General features: G+C 44.2%; 1 protein-coding gene across 1 annotated transcript in view; it reads right to left on the bottom strand.

The window, feature by feature from the left end:
• Positions 1 to 10,536, bottom strand: part of smyd3 (SET and MYND domain containing 3) — a 34,170-nt gene extending 23,634 nt beyond the window's left edge. Inside the window, exon 1 of the mRNA XM_080768907.1 lies at positions 10,298 to 10,536. Coding sequence (XP_080625033.1) covers positions 10,298 to 10,467 — 170 coding nt within the window. The 5' untranslated portion in view covers positions 10,468 to 10,536. The remainder of the gene's footprint in view (positions 1 to 10,297) is intronic.
• Positions 10,537 to 12,500: the final 1,964 nt, after the last annotated feature.

Raw genomic sequence — 12,500 nt, 5'->3', positions numbered from 1 at the left:
GTTTTCCAGCCCATGATATCAGTCAAAGCCAATGTACTGATACTGAAAGATTTCCCCCGTTTATTCCCCCCAAAGTGGATGCGGCCAATGAGGTATATTTGTTACATTTGTGTTTGTTTATTGTAACCTGTGTTGTTCATCATTATTGTTCTCTATGAGAATATTGTACTGAATGTATATTGTCTTTTATGTTTTTATTCAGTTCTCACGGCATTTAGCATACGCTAAATAAATGTCTGTACATACAAAGAACGCCTTGTGACGTATCTATCTACCGGAGGGGGCTACAGTGAGAACTCAGCCTGCTCGACACGAGGTGAAGGGGCCTGTCTGTGCCTACCGTCGACCGTGCTGCAAGCAAGTTTCCATGGTTCACCTGCAGTGACTTCCAGCAACAGATAAGACTGTGACTACATTGGGTTCCCAGCAAGTGGAGTTCGAGAGCTTTGGGTGGTTAAGCCAACAAGAAGTAACACATTTAAAATAAGTTAAATGTTGAGTGGAGTAACCTACTCACTGCTTTAAAGGGACTCTATAAAATTGCTTAAAGGGACATTTCTAGTATTTTGCACATGTCTTTCTATGTTCAAGTTGTTGTTGATTTCACTACAGTCATTTAATTTTAAGCAAGTTTCAAGTGTAAACGACACTTAAAGTCTAAGGGTGAAAATATTTTGGTGTTATACATTTTTCTGATTTAATCTTAAGTGGTTTACTCCTAAAGAATTGAAGTGACTATATTGCAACCAAGAGTGATATAAGTTTACTAGTGTTAAAACAAGTGTTATCCATTTCATTGGGTAATTTAATTTAAAGTTCATGTGTATTGTGAAATAATTTATGATACTTAAGTCAGTCTAAATATATATACTTGGTTAAAAATACTTATGGTAATTATTTGCAAGTGAAACAATTTCATTAAGGGTGTTTGATACATTTTAAGGTTTTTCTAAAACATTTATGTCAAACTAAAATCCAAGTTAATTTGCAAGTGTTACATTCCAAATCCGTAGTATTATTTTAGGTTAAGCCAGTTAATTTAACTGTTGTTTTTTGTTTTGTTTAAGCTTTAAAGGCTACAGGCTACTAATTTAGGATAGCTTACAGTCAATTTAAACAATTCTAAAGATGTCTGAGCACGAAGCCAGTAAAACAGATTTAAACGTTACCATTACAGTTGATGCGTTAGTGCACCAGTCTAGCAGTACTGATAATGCACCTTTAGACACTAACACACAATCGGGAATTGAGGTACAATCGGGAATTGAGGTACTAAAAGGGGCCGACAATGTGTCAGAAGAGAGTGAAGATGATGCAGATAAACCGCGAAGAAGCCGGAGAACCCGAAAGCTTACTGAAAAGGGTCAAAACCTCGAAGATGACAGAATAAGAAATATGCAGCATCACTTCACAACTTCCTATGAAAATTGGAAAGCTCTTGCCAAGGAGGCTAAGAAAGCATTCAATGGAGCTCTATCCAATGACATATTGGAAAGCGTTGTGACCAAGGTCAGCTGTGCTGAGAAAGATGTAACACAAGCTTATGTTGACTTACGCCGACACATTACCCCTGAAAGCCAGACCCGCCGTCGTGTCGACACTTGTGTAGCGGTGTCAGAGATCCTGACGCGTGCTTTTAAGGACAGAAATCAAGATGCTTTGAGTGAGTCTAGCTCGAAGTTCACATTCAGTGCCAGCCAACTTTCAGTGTCTACAAGTAGACCAACCACAAGATCAAGGCACTCAAACCTGTCCGCTGCAAAGAAACAAGAAGCTGCAGCAGACCTAGCTGCAAATCAAGCCACTTTAGATGTCCTAAATGTAATGGACTATGAGAAGCAACAGCTTGAAACCCTTGAAGCTGAGAACAGGCAAAGGCTTGCACAGCAAGAAGTGGAAAATGCTGCAAGGCAAAGTGCTTTAGAAGAGAAGCGCAGGCAATTAGAGCGCTTAGATGCAGTCAAAAAGATGAATGCTGCAAAGGCACGACTACAAGTGTATGAACAAGAAGTGGGCTCAGATGACGACATATCGGAGTTGCTTGAAGACAGCAAATCTATGAAACTGAAACCCACACTTAAGTCAAAGCGTCTGCCTGTGCAATATGTGGCATCACCACAACATGTCTCACAAGCACAATCGGCTATGATAACCCAAGCAACCACAAGGGGCCAGCCTGCTACTAATGCCCAGCAGATGACACAAGCAGTCACAAGCCAACCTGCTGCTAGTGCTCAGCAAGAGGATAGCGCTACAGCAATCGCCAGAGCAATTGCCGAGTCCATCAATGCAAGCCGACTCCCTGTACCAGAGCCGTCAGTTTTCAGTGGAGACCCACTAAGGTACAAAGACTGGAAGATGTCATTTCAAACGTTGATAGGCAGAAAGAACATTCCAGTAAATGAAAAAGTATACTATCTTCGCAAGTACGTCGGCGGACCGGCAAAGAAAGCCATAGAAGGTTATTTCCTGTTAGGCACAGAAGCAGCCTATCATTCAGCATGGGACATACTTGAAGAGAGATATGGAAGCTCATTTGTGATAGCCAAAGCCTTCAGAGATAAACTTACCGCATGGCCGAAGATAGGACCCAGAGACAGCGTGGAACTGAGAGAGTTCGCAGACTTCCTGCAAGGCTGTCAATCAGCGATGTCACAGATTAAAGGCCTAGAAGTCTTAAATGACTGCGCTGAAAACCAACGAATACTTACCAAGCTTCCTGATTGGCTGACAGCCAGTTGGAACAGAAAGGTCATTGAGAATCTGGAAGAGTGGCAAGAATTCCCTAGTTTCGGGAAATTTGTTAAGTTTGTCACAAAGGAAGCCAAGATAGCCTGTAATCCAGTGACCTCTCTTTATGCTCTGAAGTCGTGTGATGTCGAGAAGTCAAAGACACCACCAAAGCACCAAGACACCAAGACACGAAGTATTGGTGCAAAGGTACTAGCAACTACAAGCACTTCTGAAGGGAAACCAGATGCTAAAGGGTGTGTCTTTTGTGAGAAGTCAAACCATGGCATTCACACATGTCGAAAGTTCATGGCCAAGTCAGTCGCAGAACGAGTCAAGTTCGTGCAGACCAACAGATTATGCTTTGGATGCATGAAATCAGGTCACCAGTCTAAGAATTGTGACAACAAGAGTGTCTGTGACACATGTAAAAGGAAGCACCCTACCTGTTTACACGAAGACCGTACCAAAGACGACGGAAAGAAACCACAGAAGGATGACAAACAAAAGGAGAGTGAGAAGCACTCAAAGGACAAAGAAAGGTCAAAGGACAAGACAGATGAAACAGCAAGTGAAGCAACATCACACCGTGTAGTGCAGGATATGAGCAACGCTTGCACTTCCACAGTTGTTCCAGTGTGGTTATCCACTACAAGTAGACCAGAGAATGAAGTTCTTGTATATGCACTGCTGGACAACCAAAGTGATACCACCTTCATCTTGCAAGAGAAAGCTGACACTCTGGACACACAGAAGGTTCCGGTGCAGCTAAAGCTGTCTACATTGTCATCCAAGAACACGATCATTCCAAGTCAGAAGTTAACTGGGCTACAAGTCAGGGGGTTTTACTCTTCTAAGAAAATCCCTCTCCCAGTCACCTATACAAGAGAGTTCATTCCTGCCAATCTCGGTCATATTCCTACACCCAAGACTGCCAGAGCATGGTCTCACCTGGAGTACCTTGCTGAAGAGATCGCACCAGTAATCGATTGCGACATTGGTCTGCTTATTGGCTATAATTGTTCCCATGCCCTGCTACCCAGAGAAGTGGTGTCAGGCAAAGACAATGAGCCTTTTGCCCAAAGAACAGACCTCGGCTGGAGTATAGTCGGCTGTGTCAATCCCTGTGTCGACTATGGCGATGTAATTGGAAGCAGCCACAGGATTGTTGTCAAAGAAGTGACACCAAATCTTCACTCGCATGCTAATCAAACAAGTGAAGTCCGATACATCTGCCGAACACAAGTCAGAGAAGTTGTCACTCCACCAGACGTGATACGGGTGCTTGAATCAGACTTCAATGAGAGAACGGCAGAGGATGCTCATTTTTCCCAAGAGGATCTGCGCTTCATCGCAACAATGGAGGATGGAATCAAGATCAAGGCCAACGGTCACTGTGAAATGCCGTTGCCATTTAAGGAAGACAGACCGAGTCTACCAGACAATAGAGTGTGTGCAAATCACCGCCTCAAGTGTCTGAAAAGGAGATTCGAGAAAGACAAGCAGTACCATAAAGACTACATTGACTTCATGAGTGGAACAATCACGCGTGGAGATGCTGAAAAGGTTCCAGCTGAAGAAATGAACAAAGGTCCTGTCTGGTACATCCCTCACCATGGGGTTTATCACCCTCAGAAACCCGGAAAGATAAGGGTTGTGTTCGACTGCTCTGCAAAGTTCCAAGGCATGTCGTTGAATGATCATCTGCTCACCGGACCAGAACTGACAAATTCCCTAGTAGGTGTCCTCTGTAGGTTCCGCAAGGGTCCAGTAGCAATAATGTGCGATATTGAACGCATGTTCCATCAATTCCACGTAAGAGCAGAAGACCAAGACTATCTGAGATTTCTCTGGTGGGATGATGGAGACTTTCAATCAGAACCATCAGTCTATAGGATGAGAGTGCACCTGTTCGGAGCAGCCTCGTCGCCAGGCTGTGCAAACTATGGCCTCAAGTACGTTGCTGCACAAGGACAAGGCCGCTTCAGTGAAGCATCCATCGCTTTCATCGAAAGGAACTTTTATGTGGATGACGGTCTGATAAGTCTGGCAACTGCAGATGAAGCAATACAGTTGGTCAGTGAAGCAAGGCAGATCTGCAGCGCAGGCAAGCTGCGAATCCACAAGTTCATTTCCAACAGTCAGGAGGTGCTTGCATCCATCCCTAAAGAAGAATGTGCTGAAACAGTAAGACATCTAGATCTAGCCTTGGGTGAGCCGCAGCTTGAAAGAGCCCTAGGTGTACGATGGTGTCTTGTTTCAGACCAGTTTCAGTTCAGAGTGGTAGTAAATGAGCACCCGCTGTCTAGAAGAGGAGTACTGTCGACAGTAGCGTCCATCTTTGATCCACTTGGCTTTGTAGCACCCTTCATCCTAGTTGGGAAGCAAATACTGCAACAGATGTGCAGAGACAAGATTGGATGGGATGAGCCACTCTCTGAAGAACTACGTCCAAAATGGGAGTCCTGGCTCTTGGACCTGCAGAACTTAGCTGATGTCAAGATCCAGCGATGTTACCTGCCAGCAAGTTTCAAAGAAGTCAAGAAGTATGAACTCCATCACTTCTCCGACGCAAGTGTCACAGGGTATGGAGAATGCACTTACCTAAGAGCAGTCAGTGCATCAGGACAAATCCATTGTTCTCTAGTCATGGGCAAGTCCAGAGTGGCACCTACGAAGATCACCACAATCCCACGACTTGAGCTGTCAGCAGCGGTTGTTGCTGTTCGTACAAGTGACCTGCTCAGAAAGGAGTTGGATATAGAAGATGTCCAGGAGTTCTTCTGGACCGACTCAAAGGTCGTCCTGGGTTACGTCAACAATAACGCCAGGCGATTTCATGTTTTCGTGGCAAACCGCATTACACGAATCAAAGAAAGTACCAATCCAAGTCAATGGAGACATGTACGCTCTGAAGAAAATCCAGCAGACCACGTGTCAAGAGGCCTCAAGGCAAAGGACCTCATTGCTTCCAACTGGTTTACTGGTCCAGATTTCCTCTGGTGTGACGAGCTTCCCAGCAGAGATGTTAAGGTGGGAGACATAGCAGTTGAAGACCCAGAAGTTCGTAAGACCATCGTACATAAGACCTTGGCAACAGACGTTTCACTGCCTGATCGTTTCCTGAAGTTCTCCAGCTGGACAAGTTTAGTCAAAGCCATTGCAAGACTCATGCGTCGTGTCAAGGAGCTTAAAGGTTTGACGTCAAGAACCAATGAAGCCACAAGTCTCGAAGAGAGAAAGGATGCTGAACTTACCATCATAGGTATTGTCCAAAGAGCAACCTTCTCTGAAGAAATCCAGTGTCTTCAACACAAGAAGGAGATCGGCACGGATAAGACCTGCAGACTGCACCGTCTGAATCCCTTCATGGACGAACAAGGTATCCTCAGGGTGGGAGGACGACTAGAACATGCTGATTTGCATCCGCACATCAAGCATCCAGTCATCTTGCCGAAGACCAGCCACGTATCAATGTTACTGATCGACCACTACCATCAAAGGGTGGAACACCAAGGACGAGGCATAACAATGAATGAGTTGAGATCAAACGGCATCTGGATCCTTGGATGTAGTCAAGCTGTGTCCTCCTACATCTATAAGTGTGTCAAGTGTAGGAAGTTCAGGAGGTGTACAGAGGAACAAAAGATGGCGGATTTACCCCGTGAGCGAATGGAAGCAACTCCTCCATTTACCTATTGTGGTATGGACTGCTTTGGGCCGTTCCATGTCAAGGATGGAAGGAAGGAGCTGAAGCGCTATGGGCTGCTGTTCACCTGTCTTTGCTCTCGTGCTGTGCACATTGAACTCCTTGATGACATGACGACCGATGCATTTATTAATGCACTCCGTTCCTTCATCGCCCTACGTGGAAACGTCCGTCAACTGAAATCAGACCAAGGTACTAACTTTGTTGGTGCAAGACGTGAGTTTCTGGAAGCTGTGAAGAACATGGATCAAGAATCCTTAAAGCAACTAGGCTGTGAGTTTGTCATGAACCCTCCATCTGCGAGCCATATGGGTGGAGCCTGGGAAAGGCAAATCAGAACAATAAGGAGTGTGTTGACATCCATCCTGGATAAGGCACCCCAAAGACTTGACAGTTCATCCTTGCGAACTTACCTGTACGAAGTCATGGCAATCATCAACAGCAGGCCTTTAACAGCACACTTACTCAGTGACCCGGCTGGGCCACAGCCTCTTACGCCTAACCACATCCTGACGATGAAGTCTTCAATAGTTTTGCCTCCACCAGGAGACTTTGTGAAGGAAGACATTTATCTACGCAAAAGATGGCGAAGAGTGCAATATCTAGCCAACGAGTTTTGGTCTAGGTGGAAGAAAGAGTACCTGTTGAACCTGCAACAGAGGCAGAAATGGCACAAGACCCGCAGAAATGCAAAGATCAACGATATAGTGATTGTGAAAGACGACACTGCACCACGAAATGAGTGGAAACTAGCCAAGGTCACGGATGTGCACCCTGGTGAAGATGGATGTGTGAGGAAGCTACAATTGCTGATTGGAAGTTCAGCACTGGATGGCCAAGGAAAGAGACTCAACAAGCCAGTCTACTTGGAGAGGCCTATCCATAAGACGGTTACCCTGCTTGAAGCCGACTAAGCAACCTCTACCTCTCATGCACTCCATACATTAGTGTTCATAACACACTACATGACACTTAAAAAAGGATGATTATGATTATAAAATGTGAAAGTTTGTTAAAGAAATCCAGGTGATTTCGGTGGGAGTGTAGCTGTCATCAAGATTAAAAGCTGCCTACAGAATTAAAAGTTCATTTATAAAAAAGTACATAAGTTAAGAAGTTCATAATGTTTTTTGTTTCATGTCAATTTCATGTTTCTATGTGTTCTACTTTGTTTTCAATGTGTTTTGGGGTAATTTATGTTTGATTGATTGACTAAGGTCACTTAAACCTCTGAGCAGTGGAAGCCTGATCTGCTGATTGAGCAAGGGTGTTTTGGATCCTCATAATTAGCAGAGCAGGGCAGAGCCAGTTCATTCTGAGAGAGAGCTTCAGCGTGCAACAGCTAAAAGGCATTGCTGCTGCCACATGTAGATCTGCTGTTTTCCAGCCCATGATATCAGTCAAAGCCAATGTACTGATACTGAAAGATTTCCCCCGTTTATTCCCCCCAAAGTGGATGCGGCCAATGAGGTATATTTGTTACATTTGTGTTTGTTTATTGTAACCTGTGTTGTTCATCATTATTGTTCTCTATGAGAATATTGTACTGAATGTATATTGTCTTTTATGTTTTTATTCAGTTCTCACGGCATTTAGCATACGCTAAATAAATGTCTGTACATACAAAGAACGCCTTGTGACGTATCTATCTACCGGAGGGGGCTACATTGATTATAAATTGCATTTCCATATTATTTTACTTTGCTCATTTAGTCATTTCTCATCATGTTCCCCTTGTTACTTGCGCAAGCAGAGCGTGGAAGTAATGTTATCAGTCAGGTGCTACTATTCAATAGTATCCTAGTATCCTTCCATTCCGTCTCCCTTTGAGAACAGTGAGAATGCACTATTGTTTGTTTACATTCTAACCGCGATTCATAACTCATTTGCATATTTAAATGATTGACGTTCGGAGGATTGCTCTCCTTGATTGATTGAAATATGTATTAACAGTTTGCAGAATTACAGTACATTTCAAGCACAAACTCAATACAAAGACTGTTAACTGTGAGTGGACGACCCAATTAAGCATTACACTTGTTTACAAGAGTGTCCACCATGTTCAATTCATCAAAACATTTAGAGACGTACAAATATACACTTCTATATAGTTAAAGAACAGAACAGGAATTCATCATAAAGGAGGTAAAAAGGGAAAATATGTTATACAGTGAGGGGAAAAGGGTTCAGGATTCAGATTTTTACGGGGGCCAGTTTGGAATTGCAGCCGTCCGTAGGTGCCCTTTGAAGGAGTCCCTGGTAACGCTATGAACTGAACTGTGGGTAATTTTTTTGCCAAAGTCAGCATCGATGCTGACTTTGGCAAAGGGCGCATAAAGGGGCAGGGCTGATCCGTCCATTTCTAATGGGACATCTAATCCCTCAAGCCTTCACAGACTTCACAGTCTTCCCTTTTTACGTCCTCTACTATGACGATTTCCTGTTTTGACTAATATAGTTGTGTACAGCCGCAATTTACAACTCTAGATTATTTTTATAAATGGGATGAATCTAGAGTTGCAATGCCCTCCATTGACTCCCCACTCATCCAACGACGTTAAACTCACCAACATTGCAGCTCTAGGCCAAGCTTCAATTGTCCTCTTTCAATCTGCCGAGCTTGTGTGTCATAAAATTCCGTGTGATGTTGTTTGCATGTTCTCCCGTGTCCCCTAGGGTAGGTACGCTCACAAAAAACATGCAGTAATCCTGGTCTCTAAACTGCCTCCCCCTGGCCAGCCGGGGCGCCTGATGGAGGGGAAAGGAACTGGTTGGAATAACGTGTTCCTTCCACGCACTACGTCCAACGAGGGAAATTCCCCCCTGTCAGGTGTAAAGGAGCAACTTGGACACTCAGGCATGAAGGAAGCATGAGTTCAAGTCCGTTGCTCTCCCCTTGTCCCCCATATATGGGGACTAGGTTGCTCTCCCCTTGTCCCCCATATATGGGGACTAGGTTGCTCTCCCCTTGTCCCCCATATATGGGGACTAGGTTGGTCTCCCCTTGTCCACCATATATGGGGACTAGGTTGGCGGAGGGTGTGCAGAGCCCAGGATCACATTAGTTGATTGACACAGGGGTGAAAAATGGGTTACAAAATCGTGGGATAAAAAAATATATATAAAAAATAAATCTGTGCAGGTGTTGGAGTTTGGAAGCGCTCGTTTGTATTAAGGGGTCGCGCTGCTGCCTCCTGCATTATGTGCAGATTCCAAACAGGTGTACACAGCGCCGTTCAGTGACTTACGACGAGTGCTTCCAAACTCCAACAAAGAATCACCTGCACAGAATGTCTTGACAGAAAGTATCTCATAACAATATGTCTACAGTGGATTTTTATGACACAAAAGCTCGGCAGATTGAAAGAGGATAATTCAAGCTTGGCCTAGAGCTGCAATGATGGAGAGTTTAACGTCGTTTAATACAAGCAGATCACAAACTGGATGAGTGGGGAGTCAATGGAGGGTATTGTAACTCTAGATTCATCCCATTATAAAAATAATCTAGAGTTGCAAATTGCAGCTAAGTTGTGTATATTCGTACGTCTCTTAATGTTTTGATGAATTGAACAAGGTGGACCCTCTTGTAAACAAGTGTAATGCTTTATGGTGCTGTCCACTCACATTTAACAGTTTTTTAGTATTGAGTTGTACTTGAAATGTACTGTAATTCTGCAAACTGTTAATAAATATAATATAAAAGTGATATCAAAGTTATCAAACGTGTGCAGCTGCCTCGTTACTTGAAGACATAACAGTTACACAGACAGACAGTCTTACAGACACAGACAGACAGACACACAGACAGACAGTCTTACAGACAGACATACAGACAGACAGACAGGCAGCCTGTCTCACCGTGTGAAGCAGTGGTGACAGACATGCTCGGCCAGCCTGTTGGACACACAGCTGGCCAGCGGCTCGGCGGCGTAGAGCAGCTCTCCCGCTGCGACTCGCCTCGTCGCCCGCAGTCCGTTCCCTTTCGCTCCCGGACTGGAGAAACGTTCTACTTTAGATCTACAAGACATGGTCCTGGACGGTCCGTGACGTGTGGTGGTCCTACAGAGAATGGACCGGTCCTGGTGGTCCTACAGAGAAAGATACTGGTGGTCCTACTGTCCTACAACGCTCTAGAATGGACATCCAATGCACGCATAGAGGCATGCACGCGAAAACCACTGTTTACTTCCGCGTCGGACGTCCGATCAGCGTCATGACGTCACAAACTGGGGTAAAGTAAACCCCTCAATATGTCCAGCAGGGGGAGTGGTTTTACCAGGCTCTAGGTCCATAGCGCCAATGTTTATTGTTTATTGTTTATGACAAAAGCTAGTCTTCCCTGGGGTCCGACACAGTCAGACAAACATTTAACATTTAACAAAGGCAATACTTACAAGTGTTTACAAACACTAACTAAAAATAAAACATAGTAAAATAAAATAAGAAATAAAAAACATAGAAAAACATAGCAAAAATCACTTTCAACAAATTATACATTTGAATCATTATTTTTCCCAGGGTTACTGCAGTATGGTTTACATAAGGTGTTCTTTTAACTTGAAGTTAAAAGAGTGTGTTGCATTTAGAGCAGCACGCATTGGCCCCCGTCAGACTTTACGGGGCCAGTTTCGGCTAAACTATTATTACAAGGTTTCTTCGACTATGCATGCACCTCTTGGTACGACGAAGAATAAATCAGGCCTCAGTGGGACATGTTCTGTGTCTGCTGTCTTTATTCTTTATTCAGATGGATCCCCATTAGCCCACAGATACCTCTCTCTCTCTATCACTTCACACAAATGCGATTTTTATTTATTACTTCGTCTTATAGCTGCCTGACTCCGTCTTATAGCTGTATTTAACAGCTATATTTATTATTACTTTTTTTCTAATCATGGTTTCATTTTTCTAACCATGCATCAGTGCTTATATAGTCCAGAAGAGGGAGTTATTTCCCTAATTACATCTTTACTACTAGACAGACGTGTGCCTGTGCGTGTGCGTGTGTGTGTGTGTGTGTGTGTGTGTGTGTGTGTGTGTGTGTGTGTGTGTGTGTGTGTGTGTGTGTGTGTGTGTGTGTGTGCGTGCGTGCGTGCGTGCGTGCGTGCGTGCGTGCGTGCGTGCGTGCGTGCGTGCGTGCGTGCGTGCGTGCGTGTGTGTGTGTGTGTGTGTGCGCAAGCAACGCACGCACGCACATTACATAGGGTTATGCACAGTCAGAGAGCTTGCTAGACAGGTTACACCCAGACAGAAGGAGATACAGACATAACCCAGCTCTGGCCTACATCACCCATATGGGCCATGACTGGAGACTGGTCACTGTGACACACATGACCCTGGTCTAACCCAACCCTAACCCATATGGACCATGACTGCAGGAGATTGGTCACTGTGACACACATGACCCTGGCCTAACCCAACCCTAACCCATATGGGCCAAGACTGGAGACTGTCACTGTGACACACATGACCCTGGCCTAACCCAACCCTAACCCATATTAGACCGTGAGCCAGGACCCCATTTTTGGGGTCATTTGTACCGAAGGGGGGATTAATTCTCATAGTGATTTTTGGGAAGGTATACACCCCTAGTGCTAGAAAAAATGTGATAGCATTGCACTGGTGGTAGCTTTCTGTGTGTTATCACTCCATTTATAACCCCATGCTAAAAGACAGTTTTCAAAATCCGAATGAAGCATTCTACTTCAAATTCATGTTTCTATCTGGTTATTGACCCCCTTTCTTTAAAAAAAAGTCCCAACTGTCCTACACAAAGCTGTCTTTCTGTCTGTCTGTCTGTCTGTCTGCCTGCCTGCCTGCCTGCCTGCCTGCCTCTGTGCGTGCGTGTTGATCATTGTATTTTATCTGATGTTGCCTTCCTATTAAAAAAAAGGAAAGGAAGAAGCTAATTGCAGTTATTATTTTGAAGAAAATTACACAGTGATCATTTTGGTACATTTATTGTACCTGCAGTGAATTTGCATTTATTGAAGTTGGTATTTAATGATAGTAAGTATTGGACTTTACTCCACCCATCCACATCTACTCCTGTTTACACCTA

Source organism: Protomyctophum bolini (genome assembly GCF_963924005.1).
Source record: "Protomyctophum bolini genome assembly, chromosome: 1".
In the NCBI taxonomy this organism is placed as follows: domain Eukaryota; kingdom Metazoa; phylum Chordata; class Actinopteri; order Myctophiformes; family Myctophidae; genus Protomyctophum; species Protomyctophum bolini.
This window is presented reverse-complemented; position numbering and strand designations above follow the sequence as displayed.